The sequence below is a fragment of the Azolla caroliniana genome, unplaced genomic scaffold (genome assembly GCF_043228905.1).
Source record: "Azolla caroliniana isolate FFs.n. ecotype wild unplaced genomic scaffold, voAzoCaro1.0.p SCAF_6, whole genome shotgun sequence".
Lineage (NCBI taxonomy): Eukaryota > Viridiplantae > Streptophyta > Polypodiopsida > Salviniales > Salviniaceae > Azolla > Azolla caroliniana.
Genome location: NW_028230441.1, coordinates 6,736,011 through 6,755,065, shown reverse-complemented (window position 1 = coordinate 6,755,065; position 19,055 = coordinate 6,736,011). Strand labels below are relative to the sequence as shown.

Below are 19,055 nucleotides of genomic sequence, written 5' to 3'. Positions count from 1 at the left end.
ATCCTTAGATTTTTGAGTTTTCTCATAGATTGTTTCAGAGAGAGAGAGCTCTTATTCAACAGCTCGATCACCTGATTTCGCACACATGGTCTCTTATTATGAGTCCTTATGGATTGATGAGAGATTGTATTAAATAAATGAAGAGATAATCGATTATGGCATCCATTCAAGAAATAGCTTAAGAAAAGCATCATGAGACAGAGTAAGGATCAAGACAAAATTTTGTCTTTTATGTCCTTACTTCAATCATATGCAAAGAAAAAAGACATTTACAATGGCAGTGCATTGCATGCTGATCTTATAGAGACGAGATTGCTTGAAAAGAGTTCTTACCTAGCCAGCGCTTTAATCAGTATGTATGCAAAATGTGGTGCGCTAAAGAAAGCGAGAGAAGTGCTTGAAGAGCTTCCAATCCGAAATGTAGTTTTATGGAATGCATTGATCTCAGGATACGCTCAACAAGGTAAAGCTCATGAAGCATTGGGTTGTTTTGAAAATATGCAAAGAGAGGGCATCTCTCCTGATGCAATCACTTTCATTTGCATTTTGAAAGCTTGTGGAAAAATCGGCAATATCGATATTGGCAAACATATAGAAAAAGAAACTGCATGTAGATGCTTGCTTAAAAACAGCATTGCACTTGGTAATGCTTTTGTGGATATGTATGCTAAATGTGGTATGATTGAAAATGCTCGGAAAGTGCTTGAAGAGCTTCCTACTCGAGATGTGGTATCTTGGAATGTGATAATATCAGGGTATGCTGAACAAGGGCAAGGTCACGAAGCTCTGGATTGCTTTGAAAGAATGGTAAGTGAAGGCCTCTCACCAGACACCATCTCATTCATTTGTATTTTGAAGGCGTGTGGTAGTGTAAAGGCTATAGAGAAGGGGAGACAAATTCATGATGAGATCCTAACTAGGGGCTTATTGGAGAAAGATATTGTGCTTGGCACTGCTTTGGTCGATATGTATGCAAAATGTGGCATGATTGGAAAAGCACGAGAAACACTTCTGGATCTTCCTGTTCGAGATGTAGTCTCATGGTCTGCAATAATCACAGGATGTGCCCATCAGGGGCAGGCTCGTGAAGCTTTGATTTGTTTCGAGCAGATGCTAAGCGAAGGCATCACTCCTGACATGGTTACCTTTGCTTGCATCTTGAAGGCATGTGGAAGTACAAGAGAATTAGACAAGGGGGAACTTTTCCATAAAGAGATCGTGACTCGAGGTATGCACCAGAAAGATGTTATGCTGGGTACTGCTCTGGTGGATATGTACTCGAAATGTGGTGTGCTTGCAAAAGCAAAACAAGTGCTCCAAGAACTTTCATGTCGAAATGCAGTCTCTTGGAATGCACTAATTGGGGGGTATGTGCAACATGGGCAATGTCATGACGCATTGAACTGTTTTGAACGGATGAAAAATGAGGGTCTGTCCCCTGATGCAATCACCTTCATTTCCATCTTGAAGGCATGTGGTGGTACAGGAGCTCTTGTGAAAGGAAAGCAAATCCATGACGAGATTGTTAGTAGAGGCTTGTTGGAGAAAGATATTGTCCTCGGCACTACTTTGGTAGATATGTATGCCAAATGTGGCATGATTACCAAAGCACATAAAGTACTCAAAGAGCTTCCTATTAGAAATGTGGTCTCTTGGAATGCCCTAATCGCAGGGTATGCTGAACAAGGGCAGTGTCATGAAGCACTAAATTGTCTTCAATGGATGCAAACCGAGGGCCTTTCTCCGGACAAGGTCACATTTGTATCCATTTTGAGTGCATGCAGTCACTCAGGGCGACTATATGAGGCCCAAGTTCTTTTTGAGAATATGACCACAAAATATTATGTTATCCCTAAGTTAGAACACCACATTAGCATGGTAGTGATCTTTGGATGTGCGGGGCATTTTGACCAAGCAATGTCTGTGATTAAGATGATGCCATCTTGTGATTATCCGGTGATTTGGCACACTATACTAGGTGCTTGTAAGAAATGGGGGAATGTCAAACTTGGGAAATTGGCATTTGATCAGTCAATACAAATGGATAATACATGTGCTTCGGCTTATGTTCTTATGGCTGAAATATTTGCAGCTGCTGGAATGCAAGAGGATGCACAAAAGGTCGAGGATATGAGACAGAGACATACTAGTGTGGCCAAAGCAGGGTAATAACAGTATGTGGACTCTGCAAGTTAAAATGTTTTATTTATCCTTTTTTATCGAACGTCCAAAGCACTCTCAATTTAAGGATTTATGCATTCAAAGCCAAAAATATTTCCAATACTGCATCAGAAGAAGAGAGTTTCTCACATCTGCACTCCCAAAATTTTGGATCATGGAAGTGATTGTCAGCTGGGGTAGAGAGGGGGCAAAAATGATTCCCTACTATGATGAAAGGGATCTCAAACAAAGGAATGGCAAAAAGGAAACACAACAGGTGGGGAAACTGGAAAATTGCTCTCTTGTAACTTTGGCAGAAACATGAATCTTGAAATCTCTCACATGACTGTTATATCGTCATCTCACTTCGTGTGAAGTATAAAATCAGAACATCATGAGAAGCTGTATGTACATTTACTAAATTCTTTGAAAGAGGGGAAAGGTTATTGTCGGGAGTACAATTCCGGACAGCACATTTCATGTCCTATGAATATGTGATGATTGATGATGGCTCAAATATTTGATCATTGTCACAATTTCAAAGATTTATCTATGATTCGGCATCATCATTGATAAAGAGAAGATTGGAAGTTATTTATTTGGTCAATGCATCAAGCTATGACCTTGGTCACTATTTGAGTACATTAACCTACATAGGTTGCCTTATTGTGTTTAAGTTCTACAATGTTATCAACTCTTCCCTTCTCTTCTCCAAATATTTCTTTTGAATAAACTGAAGCTGTGGCATATCTTTTTGCACAAACTGATCTATTGGATTAGAATTAACCATGTACAATGGTCAATTTATTTAAACCTTTACTAAAGGTAAGGTAAAAGTATTTATTATTCTTATAAAGAAATTGGGAGACAGCAATGTATGCATTTCAAACCCAACAATCCATTTACATATGTCATCATCAGTTTCCAGCTGATGCTACTTGCTGCGAAACAGATGGTCTGCAAAATAACTTTTGTTTATTGATCAACTCTTAAGAGTGAAACGCTAAACTTTCTTTGAGCATGTTATGGTAAATAATCACTTCTGATGCACGGTTCATGTTAGCTGATTAAATTTAAGCCAAATCATTTTCACACTCAAGCTGAGCTCAACTGAGTATGCATTCATCCATGTAAAATTCATGTGTTTTGGGGACTACGAATTACTGACTTTATCTCTATACTAGCCTTGAGTTTATATGTAATTTCCATTTCAAACTCAAGCTCAGTTCGACCCAGTATGCATATATTTGAAGTATATGTGTTTTGGAGATGATCAATGTATTGATTTTATTTCAATATCAGCTTTGAATTGCCATTCAATTTCAAATTCATTTGAAACTATGGTGTTTTCGGAATGATCAAGGTATTAGCCTTGCATTGACATTAAATTTCATTTTATGCTATGTAATGGCATGTGATTGGGGCTCCCAAGCCTTCCTTCAATGAACATGGAGTGAGACCATCTAATCCTGTGTGAACTAGGAGGCATCATATGTCATTAAAAAAATGTCTGCCTCAGTAAGAACATAGACCACACAAGTTATTGTCCTTTTCCTTCTGTATGGTGATGGTCTCCTAACTCCAGATAAGTTGTTTTTGGCAATGATATTTTCTTATAGTTCAAGAAAGACATCATTGAACATGATCACCCACAATCAACTACTGGTCGCATTTGTAAGACAGCTTCACTGTAATTTCTAAGCATGGTATCTGATGGGCAAGATTTGCTGTACATATTTGGCAAGAGAACATTTCCCAATGACAAGTGAGAACCAAGCCGGTTGATTTGCTGAATGCAGTGCTGCCCTAATTCTGTATTTCCATATCGTTTGCACCCTGTTAGCACAGACATCCAATTGATAATATTTGGTGTAAAAGGCATGGTTTGAAGAACATTTTTAGAAGCTTCAAGGTCTCCGATACTGCCCAGAAGCTCAAGCATGCATGTGAAATGTTTGTTGCTAGGACCAAGGTATTGCCTTTCATTCATGGCATTGAGCTGGAACTTACCTTCTCTACCTTCTCCAGTACGACTACATGAAGAGAGCAAGCGAGTAAATACCATTTCATTTGGCTTTATACCATGTTTTTGCATGTCATTAAAACATTGGATTGCTAGCTTCCCATCACCATACTGAGCATGAATCGAGATCATAAAACCCCATGATGTAGAATCCCTATATGGCAACTCGTTAAAAATCCTGCAGGCCTCAATAAGATCACCGCATCTCATATACATGCTTATCATCGCATTACCAATAGCCACATCTGGCTTGATTTGATTTCTCATCATTTCAGCCTGCAACATCTTTCCTTGTTCTAATGCTCCTATGCGTCCACATGCCTTTAGAAGGCATGAGAATAGAAACATGTCTGGAGCAATGCCAGCATGCTGCATTTTGCTATAGAGTTCAAGAGCATGATGATCCTTTCCATGCTTGCTATATCCGGATATCATCTCTCCCCATAATACAATAGTAGGGGATGAAATCTCATCAAACACATCCTGAGCATCATCAACCCTGTCACATTTCATATACATATCAATTAAAGCTCCTCTTACAACCAAGTCTGTGTCAAATCCTCTCTTGATGATTTGTCTATGAATTAGCTCTCCCTGCCGAATGGCCCGTGTATGTCGACAAACATTCAGAAATGCTACCATTGCCACTCTATCAGGGGTCACACACTCATGCTGCATTTGTTGATAAATACATGAAAAAGTGGTTGGATGTGCTGAAGCTGCTGTAATGAGTGCACTCCATGAGACCACATTTCTATTCAGCAAGCTATGAAGTATAGCACATGCACCATCAACTTCGCCACATTTAGAATACATATCAATAAGTGTATTACCGATGATAACATCGGACTCGAGCCCTTTATAAATTACTTGTTGGTGCAATCTTTTACCTTGCATTAGGTCTTCAGTTTGAGTGCATGCTTTCAATGAACAAATGTATGTGACCTTGTTTGGCTCTGGCACTTCCTTTAAAAGCTTAAGAGCATTGTGGCCGAGCCCATTAAGAACATAACCTGATATCAATGCATTCCAAGATACCACATTTCGGCTCCTTAATCTATCAAATACTCGTCTTGCATCCTCTACATTTGAACACTTTGCATACATATCAAGGAGAGTGCTGCCCACAACGACATCGGAATCCAATCCACTTCTAATGACATGTTCATGTATATGCATTCCTTCTTTCCACTCTCCGGAAATTGCACAAGTTCTGAGCACACACGAGAAAATGAATCTATTGGGCAATACTCCACCTAACACCATGTGGTGGTAGAGATGGAGAGCCCAAACATATTCACCACATGTGTGATAAGCTGAGATGATTGCTTGCCACGAATGAACAGACGGTTTGGAAATCTGACAAAACACAAGGTTAGCCTCTAGTAGCATCTTAGAAGAAGCAAAAACCCGAATAAGGCAGTTTGGAAGCAATGTCAAGCGAGGTTGGAAAAGGCACATTGTGTAGTGCACAGGTCTTGCAGCTTCTATACCATAGCTTTCTTCTAAAAATGATTGTAGGAGGCACTCTGGTAAAGGAGAGCCTTGCTTGAGCATCAGGGTGAGCCTCTTATCAAGCCCTTTCATGTTATCACATGATGTAAACATGTACAAATAGATTGCGACGGGTGCTTGATTTCATCAGTGGCGCCTACTTTCTTGCATCAAATTGCTTCAGCCTTTTCGTGATTCCTGATTACATCAGAACCTTTAGAATGTCCCATCCATGAATAGGTGATTTATATACATGATGAAGGGAAACCGAGGAACCATTCTGACACAGAAGAATAAGAGGATCTCGATCTCTCTCTCTCTCTCCATGAGGGGAACAGAGTATTGCCATTTCCTAGATGGCAAGGAAGAGTCAAGAATTAATGGTATTTAACACCCTTAAGACATTAATTAATAGTATTGGTTGCTTCATACAAGCCAATGAATTGGGATTTCATACTTGTAACTTGTAAGTTGTAGGCAACCCCGTTAACAATCGGCAACGGTTCGGTTTGAACTGTGAAACCAAGGCTTAACGATTTAAACGGTTCGGCTAGGTTCAACGGGTTCGGTTCGGTTTCAATAGTTAGAACCCGCGGTTTAAACAGTTTTTTAATTTTTATTTTATTTTTATTTTTAAAAGTTTTTAAAAAATACATGTTAAATTTTTAAAAATTGTTTTTAAACAATCTTTTCATTTTTAGACCTTATTCTCACATTTTAGGAACATCTTAAAATTTTGAACTTTGACTAAGTTAAAAACCGAAACTGAACCATGAAACCGTAGTTTTAACGATTTGGACATTTTTAACGGTTCAGTTTAATGGTTTCGTGGTTCGGTTCGGTTCGGTTTAGTTTTGACCCCCTCAAACCTAACTGAACCGTTGCCGATTGTTTAACCCCATGTGAACCAAAACATTGTCCATAGACAAGAGAACAATATGTGCCCATCCATCTTGGGATGGCCACCACTCCTTCATTCAACCCATGGTTGGGCTCAGAAACAAGAACATCATCAACAAGGTTATGCATTGGGCTCCTAATGTTGCCCACTCCTTCAACCATTGTTTGGATAGTATTGATAACGGGATATGGTTATGCATAAGGTAAGATGTATTTTCATTCAACAACTTATAGCGTGGATGTTATAATTATTAGAGAAGTCAATCGTAATAGCATTTCCCCGACTCTTCTTACATGGACACAATATCTCTATACCACACATGTGTAATGAGCCTGCTCTTTAAATTTTGTAACAGCCAAACTTTTCCTTTAAAGAAATATAGAACAAATAAAAGTAATGGTGTCTCCCGTATTGTTCGGCACATTTAGGTCAACCTTTGGAACTTTGCTTCTCTAAAGTAATACATTTCCGTACGAGAATAAAGTTTCAGTTGATGAACTTGTGTAGTGACCGACAAACCATTTTCAATTCTTTTAGTTCGTAGAAGTTCCAATGGACAAGTCATTTCGGTAGACTTCATTTTGGGTGAAAAAATCCCCAAGTCTAATACATCCATCTTTGATGGATGTTTTTAAATTAGCTTCGTCCAATGCCACACTCTTCAAGCCCAAAGGTTTGGGTTGTTGATCGGCCTATAGATTATAGGTTGAAGTACTCGATACATATATCCTCTTGTAGAACAAATTGTAAGAGTGGCACCATCACAATTTTCTCATACTAGATTTGGGTTCAATTAGGTATACGCTTAAGTGGTGGTTAATTGAAATCCAACATTATTACTACCTAAAACTTTGTAACTCACCATAATATAAAAAGAATATTTCAGCTTATTGCTACAAAACATTGGAAATCGCAATGACTCAATTGCCACTTAAAGAGATTATGTATTCCAATGCCCAAGGGTGGAGGGTCTTGACGAAGTTATTGCAAGAATGAACAGGTGGAAGGAAGCAACAACGATCTGAGCTTCTATGGGGTTTATGTTGGGCTAAAAAACTTTTAGGCAAGCAATTTGAGACACTTCTACGAAATCAGATTCATACTATTGCTCTTCCAATCAAAGGATGGTCGATGACAACACAACTCCTTTACACCAAACCATTCATATCATAGTACGTAAAATTCGTGTTCGTCTAGCATAACATTCATTTTCCTACATTGGAAAACAAACGTGAATGTTATTCAAACATTCTTGTGTTTTTTTTTGCTTTTTTTGGTTTATTTACCTCATAATAAATAGTTAATCCAAAAGTATGGTATTTACCATACTTCGAGGGTGTTCACCATACTCAAATGATTGAGACATTCACGAATGGTACCCTGCACGTATGGTACATATGGTTCATACTATGATTCATATCATTACCATTAACATTAGCAAGAAATAAGGATAGTAGACATAACAACCTGTTGGAGCTTAGCTCTTTTCCCGTTCACCTTCCATATAAAAACATTATTTTTCTTCAATATAGCCAGCAATGGTTTCTGCCTTTGTATTCCAGGCAGGAGCCATATCAGTAAGTCTCAAAAAAAGCTTTGCATGACCAACGAACATCCTTTAAATCGTCATTCTTGAGATATTTCATCATAACCCTTGGTCAACCATTGGTTTACCTTATAACCACACAACATGATGTCTTCCACAAACTCAAAATGGACATGAATGGTCCGAATACCGAAAAAAATAGCATTATCTACATTTTACATTAAGGACACCAATGTCTTCAAATCTCGGGTTTCTTTAGATGTTGTAATCAAGAACATATAAGAACAAATAACACAGATGGTATTATGCTGATGGAGGAGTATATGAAGGATCATGTGGAAACTCCTCATAAATGAAGCAATATGTGAAACACCAGATTCTGCTTCCTCTGGAATTTGTTTAGTGCAGACAACAAAAAGAAAAAATGTACAAAATTTCGAAACCCTCGAGCAGGAATGACCTATGCTCCATATTTGGGATCGATACGAAGCTGAACTTCCTTTTTTACTATTGCTGCAATCTCTGCCATCTGCCATTACGAATTTAATCAAAATGAGTTCAACATATACAAAAATATGAGCATATTCCCTGAATTTTCCAGTAATTTCGAAAGGAAGCTTAGATTGGAAAAACTGTTTAAAAAAATCTAGAACGCACATAAACTCATATAACTGATGCCCAAACTAATGCTTTATATGCATATAGTACTATATGAACTACCCTAATGTCTCTGTTATACATGAAGTAAAAATTAAGATATGAATCACACTGTATACTTGATCATGAAGAGAAATGGTGGGTAAGTTACTATGCATTCATAAAAAAATTTAAACTAAAAATAAAATTACGAGCCACTTCATTTGGTGCATAAAAGTCACCTTCGGATAATGTTGAAGAATCGGTGCATAAAGATCAAAAACCATTTGTACTTCTTCAAGAATTACCAGAAGAGATTCAACTTCATCTGCAAGCAAATCCACCTGCAAAATAATCATACAATAGTTGGGTAAAACGGTGGAACTTACTCCATCTAGACATAACCATGGAAATGAGCCATATATTATTACAACATTTTAATGACAACTCTACAATATATAATAATTCCTAAATATAATATTGGAATATGAGCAGCAAATGTTGTCGGACCTCTGTCTCAGCCTTTTGTAAATTATAGAGTTCCTTGGCAAGTTTCTGTTTGTATTGTGCTTCCTTGCAAGAGAATGATTTCAAGTTTCCCTTGACTATCTGGCATATAGCATCAATGCTTTCCAATCTGCAAACAACCAGAAAGTGTCATCAATGAAACATTATTAGCTCTATAAAAAGCAAGTAAATGGTCTCCGATAAATGCGGGATGATCAAAGCAAATCATTTCCCAAAACAATAATACTCTGCAAGTCAAAACTAACTAAAAAACAGAGCTGAAATGCAGCATTTAGAGAAAACAGTCTTCAAAGTAATCCTGAATAAGCAATGCAGCCAATCACAGACCAACTATAAGGCAAACTCTATGATGGGGTTGGAGGACGCCCTAGATTGGAAGAGGCTTGCAAAACAAGAGGGATTAGTTCTTATGTTCATGATGGAAAATACTAAAAGACAAGACAAGAAGAAATCAAGAACATTTGTACTCCATGGAAACACCATTTTGTTATGATTGGTAACTTCAAGTGGATCTAGACACAGAATGAAACATAAAGTAATTTATATTTATAATGGATGGATCTAAGAACATTCTACTGACTAAACAAAACTTGACTGTGGCTGTTAATTAATGCAGATACAATTGAAAACATCAAATGCTTTTTAAAATAGTGAAGCTAACATAACAACATATCTTCGGGACAGCAAGCATAAAAGCTTAGGGCAAAACTGTCTGAGTTAAAAGACTCGGCTTTTCATTCACAGGAAAGAAGCATGCAGTATTGTACATGCAAATATTAACTTCATGGGCGAGTTCTCTGGTTCAATCCGAGAATACCCAGTTCATATATATGTCTCATACCTATTAAAAGCAAACAACAGAAAATCCAGATAAACTTCTACAGGTAAATAAATGTCTTGTTTGTTACGGTGGGTAGCATATTGGATTTTCTGTACCTATCAGATTTTGCTTCGATTGTATGAATAACCTTCTGTCTTAATTCATGTAATGCTTGCAATGATATAACATTAATCTGCTCTTCAGAAATTATCTCTGAGTTAAAGTGAGCTCTGTTGTCTGTGCATTCAGCATTTAGACCTTGTAATTTTTGTAATTCAAGTTTTACTTCTGTCAATTCTGATTCCAATAACTTCCTCTTTTGTTCTTCCTCTGTTCTTTCCTTGATCACCTGAGCATTAGCAACTGCTCTCTCTTCTGTAAAAGACGCAAGAATTGTCTCCATCTGCTGTTGCTCTGCTCTCAATTGATCTCTTTCACTCACCAGTTGATTGATTTGTTTTACACTGGCCTCCTCCCTTTGAGAAAGTAAAGCTAACCTTGACATCATATCTTCTCCATCCAAAACCTTTCTCAGCAAATATTCCCTCTCTGCATCCCATTCTTCTTTGAATTTCACGAGGGACTGCTGATCTAGCATTGTGAACTGTAAGCTTTTTACTTCATTCTCGAGTTCAGCAATTTTATCTAATAATTTATGTTCTCTAGCAGCATAGCTCTGTTGTTGTTTTAATAATTGATCAACCTCTCCTTGAATGGATCTTTTTTCCTCATGCCACTCTTTCTCTCGCTTGGTAAAATCGAAGTCTTTCTTCATTTTTTCATTAGACAGGGTATCTACCTGAACACTTAGGTCAGCCATGCGTGCAAAAAGGTTTGCAGCAGTGACTGTGGCACTGTTTGTGTCGTTCTCAATGAGTTGCATTTTTATTCTTCCTATTTCAGCTTCTTTTTCTACCATTGCCTGAAGCAGACCTTCCTTCTCGGCAAGCCACTCTTTCCTCAGCTCAGCTACAAGAGAATCATATCGAATCCTTTCCAGATTCATATACTCCTCCTCTAAATCCAAGAGACCTGATGAATGCTTTGGTAGATCTTCAACTTGGGCTTCAAACTCTTTTATCAGTGGCGGTGATAATCTGGAAACCCAAAATTCTCTTTCTTTCCAAAACTGCCTCTTCAAACTATAGAGCTCCTCTGTTCTTCCATCCAGCTTTTGTTCTATGATTGCCTTTTCCTTCCTTAGCTCATCTATATTATCTTTCAATAAACATATAAGTTTATCCTTGTTCCGAATTAACAATGGAGAATCTAGATTCTTGCCAAATATCTCCTCTTCTGCAAGTTCTGTTGAGACAAAAGTATCCTTTATATACAGTTTCCTGTTCATCTCTGAAACCGTATCCCCAATAATGGTTATGAGAATATCCTGCTCGACCATGTGTTTCCATTCCTGCTGCTTGACAGCCTCTTGTACAAAAGAAATCTTTGTCCTCATCTCATTAACCTGATGTGCTAGGTTTTCCATCAACGTTTCCAGCTTGAATTCACACCTAGCAATAGATGTAGAACATCCAGATTTTATCATCTCTAGTTTACTAGCTTCCAGTTCTAGGAAAGATTCAAGCTGCGCCTCCAGATCTTCAAAGTTGTTAGAGATGGTCTTCTCACCCCTGTCATCATTACTATACAAGTGTTTTGTTGAATCTCCTATATGGAGTGCATCATGGAATTCCTGTGCAAAAACTACTGAGATGATATCAAGCTCCAACTCATGCTGAAGCTTCTCTCTTGCAAATTGCTGCTCAATTTCAAGTTTTTGGGTGTCTTGAATGTTATTGATGCTTCTGATGAGTGCTTCCAGAAGAGTGTCAAACTCTGGTGCATATTGTAGCTCATCATTCATGATTTCTTTTAGTTCTAACTCTAGGCTTTCCTCTTCTTTCTTCATTCCAGATAGTCTACTGTAGTCGTTCACATCCGTTGATATTGGTCTACTAGAATAATCCATCCACGAACCTCCAGCCCTATCAATTGTATCATTCTGTAGAAGTTCTATAGTCTGTTTGAGAGTGATCAACATCTTCTCGCAGTAGAGTATTCTTTGATCTTTCTGTGTCAATCCAACTTGCAAGGTCTGTAGTAACTTGGTTACTTGTCGGTACCAACCTTCTAGAAGAACCCCAATGACCAACGATTCTACATCAGCTTTCCAGTCTAACTCTTTCACATGAGTAGCAATGGTTTCATCGACAACTATATTCTCAAGCTCTATATGTTGTTTTAGATATGGCGTTCGCATTTCTTGCTCCATTTCTTGCGTTGTTGATTGCATCTCAAGAAGTGCATCCCTTTTGCTCTCACAGTGCAAAAGCGAGAAGATTTCCTGGCTTTTCTTTCTCCTATGTTCTTTCAAAGAATTTAATTGATTTTCTAGAAGCAAAGCTCGTTCACACTCATAGTTGAGAACAGAAGAAGTTTGTGTGATACGAGAAGCCAAACACTCCAGCTCCATATTTTTCTTTGAAATCTCTTCTTCTCTTTCTCGCAACTTCAGTTCCAAAGATTCAACAGAAACTGAATTAAATTGACCGAATGAAGAAAGATTGTCATTTCCTTCTGCCCAGTTTCCTGTGGCTTTTAAACCCTTGGTGAGGTTCGAGATCTCCTTGTCTTTCTCTTCCATCCTTCCTTCCAGAAGCCTTATTACTGCGTCTTTTTCCGAAAGCTGAGCAGAGAAATCTTCTTCCATAGCCTTAAGGAAGCCTCTACAGACTGCATCCTGGACCATGCTCGAGATCAAGATTCTTCTTTCCATATCCTCAAATGGCTCCTGTAAAGTCTCGATGATGCTCTCAATTCCAGTTAGAGACGCTATATCCATGCTCTCGATAAAGTTAGTAGTCTCATCCGTGTCTTCGTGATAATCAGACATGTTTTTTCACAGGATTTGTAGGATTCGACCCTTCTTCTATGCCAAGAGTGAGTTCACAGAGTATGCAGGGGTGTCGAGGCTTCTCTGCGGAAAAGGAAGGAAGAAAGGAAGCTCCTCCATGAGTATCTTTAGGAGAAGAATGAAAAAATAAGAAGAAGCGACAGAAGAATGAAATGAACGAAGAAGAAAAAGAAGAAACAGAGGAATAAAACTGAATGAAAAAAGAGACGGGAGAATGAAATGAACGAAGAAGAAGAGGAAGCAGAAGAAATTGAGGAATTAAGAAGAAGAAGAAGAAGAAGAAACAGAGGAATTAGGAAGAAGCAGAAGAAACAGAGGAATTAATAACAAGAATAAGAAAAGAGGAATTAGGAAGGAGGAGGAGGAGGAGTGCCAGTAATTAATAAGCAGAGGAAGCAAGAAACAAGAAGAAGAAAAAAACAGAGGAAGTAAGAAGAAGAAACAGAGGAAGCCAGAAGTAAGAAGAAGAAGAAGAAGAAACAGAGGAAGCAAAAGAAGAAGAAGAACAAGAGACAGAGGAATTAATAAGGAGGAGGATGAAGAAAAACAGAGGAACGAAATGAAGATGAAGAAACAGAGGAATTAAGTAAGAAGAAGAAGAAACAGAGAAGAAAGGGAGGATTGAAGAAACAGGGGAATTGAATGAATGAGGAAACATTCATTGTTTTCCCGCAAATTGTTTCAAAAAATAAAGAAATCCTATCCTAATCCATCCGATCCAATCCTCTGCTTCATAATTAATTGTGTATTACCTCTTTCTCTTTGCTGATTTAAGGAAAAACTAAGATTAAGACGCTAAATTAAGCTGGTTATGAGGTTAACCATCATACTTAACAAACAAGCTCGCATGATCACAAATCCTCACTACGCCCATCATGTTCATATATTCGTTTTTTGTAATGCCCAACATGACGCCTCTCGTTTTACAAGCTAGTGGCCAAAATGCTAAAGCCAAGTAGAATCAAGGAACCACCATGGAAAGGAGTCCATGTGAATGATCTGATAGAGATTTATCGACGCTTCATATACATATCACTAAGAATGTTTGCAAATGCTTGGATTGGATTATGCAAGATACACATATCAAGATTATATTGACTATGCAAATTTATATAGAAATGTCTTTTTGACACCATGAAATGGAACCTTATACAATCGACAATTATGTGATTGGAAGTCAGGACTTTCGACGTGAAATGTTGAAGGCCATCCATTGGACATACCAAGATAACTCAATGGCATGCATTCTTGATAAATATTTCATAGATGTATGGACATTATTATAATCAATAAGACAAAGTTATATCCACTAAGTGCACTCTTGCATGCCTTTACACTAAACATAATTTTGTTCAAGTTGGTCTTTTCCTAAGTTTACATGCATTCAATTTCTCAATTGGGGCCTATACAACACAATATGTGGATCATTGGGGACACTTTGCATACATATAGAATTGTAGCTAGGTTAAAAGTCAACCTCAGAAAATCCAAGGTTTGTCCTCAACGTGTATGCATGGACAACTTGTTATGGCATGGGGTTTGTGGATGACTTACCCAAGGCCAAAATGATTTCATGTAGGTCAACGGTGATTTGGAACATTCGTTGGAGCAATAGCTTAGAACTTTGTGGTACACTGGATGGTGTCATTGGGAGCGCCTATCTATCATTTGAAGTTAGTTGAGTGTACAAATTACCCATGTCATTGGTGATGGGTGTATATTTAATTTTCATTTATGGGGGAAATGCAAGTGATTTGCTAGAGGGGGCCCCTTCAATAGTGTGAATAGAGGTAGTGACTTTGAGGGGGCCCAATCGTGGACAAGGTTGTGTGTGGAGGCAACCTTAGCCTTGCCTACTCTCTATGGGGAACCAAATGAAGCTTCCTCTAATAGTTATTGTGAGAAGCCAAACGAAGTCAATAGGTGGGTCAATTCTTTTGGTTGGCATACCCGATCTAGAGTAGTTGTTTCTACCACATAGGTTGTGTTGAGAAAGTCTTATTGGGGAGCTAGGTGTTGAATGTAAAAGTGCCCTATAGGGCCACTTGTTCTTCAGGGGACAATCACACACCTAGAACTCGTGCAATACTTCCAATACCATTAGTATTTAGATTTCTATGTAATCCTTGGTTGGTTCTCCTAATAAGTTAAGTGTGGGCATGCTCAAGCCGAAGAGTTGTATGGTTTGTTCATTTGAGAACATTGGATGCAATTTAGCCAAACATTATGAAGAAATTCACATACAGGTGGCGAGGTAGAGTGGAGAACCAAAGCAAACCAAATCAAGATCAACAACGAGGAACCACTCAATGCAACAAGCAAAGAGTGAAGTGGTGAGCTAATGTGGAACTTCGCAAATAGAAAATGAGCTAGCTATCAGGCAAGATGGCAATGTCTATGGAGTGTCGCATAAAAACGCGTGTATTTTTGCTACTCAAGCAGGACCAAAGCAAACCAAATCAAGATCAACAATGAGGAACCACTCAATGCAACAAGCAAAGAGTGAAGTGGTGAGCTAATGTGGAACTTCGCAAAGAGAAAATGAGCTAGCTACCATGCAATATGGCAATGTCTACGCAGGGTCGCATAAAAACGCGTGTTTGTTTGCTACTCGAGCGGGACCAAAGCAAACCAAATCAATCTCAACAATGAGGAACCACTCAATGCAACAAGCAAAGAGTGAAGTGGTGAGCTAATGTGGAACTTCACAAAAAGAAAATGACCTAGCTACTAGGCAATATGGCAATGTCTATGCAGCGTCGCATAAAAACACGTGTATATTTGCTACTCGAGCAGGACCAAAGCAAACCAAATCAATATCAACAATGAGGAACCACTCAATGCAACAAGCAAAGAGTGAAGTGGTGAGCTAATGTGGAACTTTACAAAGAGAAAATGAGCTAGCTACCAAGCAATATGGCAATGTCTATGCAGTGTCGCATAAAAACACGTGTATGTTTGCTACTCGAGCGGAACCACGGGCAACCTAAACCGGTTCATTGTTCTCCTTGCATGGTGATAACATAAACGTAGTAAATGATGCAAAATGGCAAGGCGAATGATGAATTCAATGCTAATGAAGGAGTCGACGTGAACAAGCGAAGTCGACGCAAACATAGGAATCGAGGTACTAAACGATGCTACACTTGAGAAGAAGAATATGAAGAAGGAGATGATGATGATGGCAAAGAAGAAATTACCGAAGAAAAATAATATTTCTTTAATAAACAATAAGAGAGATTCGGACTCTATACATCTTATATTTAATCAATAACCTTAACCACAAAACTAACAATTTTTTCTTTATTACATTTATCTTTTCAAATATTTATATTTTTTAATAATTGTAGATAAACCCCCTTTTTATCCATTTTCTACCTATGGGCCCACCACGTCATGATAAGGGTGTCTAATGCTAATCTCACACCCATAAGTGCAATAAAGACACCAAATCCAATTGGGGTTGGACGTTTCAAACTTTCAACTACCCAATGAATTGTTGGCTCACACATTGTACATTGTTTTCACTCATGACATCTACTAATATATAAAAATATGCTCACATAAACACAAAGTCACACACAGATTTACAACTACAAGTGTTTAACAAACTAAGATTTATGTACACATTAACACAGAACCTCACAAGCGCACACAACATAAACGAAAGATATACACACAAAAAAAAGCCTAAAGTAAAGACAAGGGATCCTTAGAAGCCCAAACATGTGCCAAGTAATCCACTATTTGATCCCCAAACCTTTTGTCGATACTGCCACCAAACCCACTCTTTCCTAATTCAGGATCCAAATGGTCTTGCTCTACATCCATACTTTAGATAGTATATTACCTACATTGTGCCTCACCCAGATCAAATATATTTTGGGCGGATTCAATGAGAATTTATACTCATGATGTTTCTCCAATATTGGATGGAGTGGAGTCGATTGATCATTCCATAATGAATTGCAACAAAGACCATCCACATCGAAACTCTATTCAATTTTGTAGTTTAGAAGCAAAAGTGTGATCAACTCCTTGTTGGTAGGTTACTTCATTTAGGAAAGAGCTTTTGGACATTTTATCTTGTTCCTAGATTCGCCTAACAATTAATCGAATTTCTCAATTGGATAAACTTATGGGATTTATGGACTATATGATGTCATATAACCATACAATCTTCAATTAACTCTATTTCAATTAATTCTTCTTCTTTAAGCAATCTCTCAGACAATCATGCAATCCTTGGCTCTATCTCCTTAAGTAATGTGAAGTAATATGAAGCATGATCTTAAAAAAGGTTAATGATATACAAACATAGAAGAATAATTTGTGCAAACCATCATATACACATTCTTGGTTGTACAATATCAATATACATAATGGGCACCGCCCAATAGATTACAAAGAGTGAACATTTCATAGCATCCCTTTTTATGTGAATGGCAAATTGATGGAAATAACTAAATTAGGATACAATTGTAGATCACGAGAGTGAGCATTTCATAACATCCTTGCTATGTGAATAACAATTGACGTAAATAACCAAAAGATACAATTCTATCCAATGGAATAAATTAAGTTGGATTGTGTGTGTGTAAGAGAGAGAGAATTAGAATTAGAATTAGAATCGTCCATAAAGAGGCCAATTTTGACCTATGGGACCAGAGTATACATGTGTTCTTGATATGGGTCTCCTTCCTAAGAAGGGGTATTCATACATTGAAGCAGAGAGAGACAAACTCTTGATGTCCAAGAACTTTACCAATGAATGTTGCAATTGAGAATGCACATTGTAAATGTGAGAAATTTCTATAAGGATTGGATTGGTTTGACGGTGTGGGGAAACCATAATCAAATGTGATCAAAGCTAGAGCATTGTATGAAGTGTGATACCTAAAATTTTGAACTTGATTAGAGCAAAGTTTGCATAGTCAACTAGTCTCATCACCTATGTCCCGACTCCCAACACCTTTGTGAACTTATTTATATGGAAGCAATGGTTCGAATGGGTAATAATGTGATGGGCTCTACCATATATCGATGTTTGCATATTCCTCGTTCAACAAAGAATATGGTTTTTTAGTTAATTGCAACATATGTAGTATAATGTGTGAAGTATGAATCACCACATTTCCCTCATCTCACGATACATTAGCGTTACAAATGACCTTGTTCACAAAGAAATCTATTGATGCATCATGAAGCAAATCTATTGTATTCCTTCTTCCAAACCATTTTTTAGTATCTTGCTTCTAATCATAACACAAACATTTGCTTTTATGTGTCTTTTAGATCTTTTTCTTACTTCTCATGAGATTCTAGGAAGTCATTGTGAGGGACACTTTGAACCTTAAGCATAAACTCAACAACACTTTCCATGATCATGATCTTAATGGGAAGTGATCTCATCTCAAGATGTAGGAGGTTGAATAGAATTTGTTTCTTAACTTAGAGAAACACTTCTAAACTTTTCAAACTCTTTCTAGGCAAAATTAGGAATGTTGCCACACTATAGAGAGGCGTTGATATCAAGTATCAAAAAGGTATTTCCTAAAGACCCAACATTTAAATGCATTATGTGTTTGCTCTATTTATCCACAAACCAATGTCCTCAAATGCACGATCTCTTTCATACCTCTAAGTGACAAACAATATATCCATTCTAAATTTGAGGGAACTTCAATGCCACTGTATTTAAAGCTTTCCACAATATCAAGTGACTCATTATTAAACATAATGCATGGTTTATCCTTATTTTGGCTCTTCACAAGCATTATCATTATCTTTAAAGTCATTGACATTCAACTTTGTATATACGTGAAACTCTTCCAATGCCCTCATAAGTTTTTGTTCATCTTCTAAAGTATTTGCAAAAAACACCATAATATCATGCATATAATAAAACATGATGACAACATTCCTAATGGCAACTTCTTCAATGTCTTCTTCCTTGACAAACTTGACACACATGTTCTAATTCATCAATGTGTAGACTAAATGGACTTGGTGAGAAATAGTACCTATTGACCC

At 37.6% G+C, this 19,055-nt stretch overlaps 3 protein-coding genes across 3 annotated transcripts; 1 reads left to right on the top strand and 2 right to left on the bottom strand.

Moving 5' to 3' along the window:
* Positions 1-98: 98 nt before the first annotated feature.
* On the top strand, positions 99-2,907 carry LOC147862892 (pentatricopeptide repeat-containing protein At3g09040, mitochondrial-like). Its single transcript, XM_087320917.1, has 2 exons — positions 99-2,174; positions 2,296-2,907. Exon 1 carries the CDS (start codon positions 193-195, stop codon positions 2,167-2,169), a length of 1,977 nt encoding a protein of 658 aa, XP_087177043.1. The 5' UTR covers positions 99-192; the 3' UTR covers positions 2,170-2,174; positions 2,296-2,907.
* An 898-nt stretch (positions 2,908-3,805) lies between these two features.
* On the bottom strand, positions 3,806-6,040 carry LOC147862891 (pentatricopeptide repeat-containing protein At4g35130, chloroplastic-like). The gene has a single exon (XM_087321159.1). It carries the CDS (start codon positions 5,789-5,791, stop codon positions 3,806-3,808), a length of 1,986 nt encoding a protein of 661 aa, XP_087177285.1. The 5' UTR covers positions 5,792-6,040.
* Positions 6,041-8,313: 2,273 nt separating this feature from the next.
* Positions 8,314-13,217, bottom strand: LOC147862890 (uncharacterized). Its single transcript, XM_087320913.1, has 4 exons — positions 10,225-13,217; positions 9,271-9,397; positions 9,003-9,104; positions 8,314-8,653 (listed from the first exon to the last, which is right to left on the bottom strand). Exons 1-4 carry the CDS (start codon positions 12,999-13,001, stop codon positions 8,585-8,587), a joined length of 3,075 nt encoding a protein of 1,024 aa, XP_087177039.1. The 5' UTR covers positions 13,002-13,217; the 3' UTR covers positions 8,314-8,584.
* Between the last annotated feature and the right edge of the window lie 5,838 nt (positions 13,218-19,055).

Bases quoted from the DNA above. Each gene is read 5' to 3' on its own strand.
- LOC147862892 (XM_087320917.1), top strand. From the start codon at position 193: ATGAGACAGAGTAAGGATCAAGACAAAATTTTGTCTTTTATGTCCTTA.
- LOC147862890 (XM_087320913.1), bottom strand. From the start codon at position 13,001: ATGTCTGATTATCACGAAGACACGGATGAGACTACTAACTTTATCGAG. The intron at 9,398-10,224 runs GTACAGAAAATC...GGTTGTTTGCAG, and splicing joins ATCGAAGCAAAATCTGATAG to ATTGGAAAGCATTGATGCTA. The intron at 9,105-9,270 runs GTCCGACAACAT...ATTATTTTGCAG, and splicing joins TACAAAAGGCTGAGACAGAG to GTGGATTTGCTTGCAGATGA.
- LOC147862891 (XM_087321159.1), bottom strand. From the start codon at position 5,791: ATGTTTACATCATGTGATAACATGAAAGGGCTTGATAAGAGGCTCACC.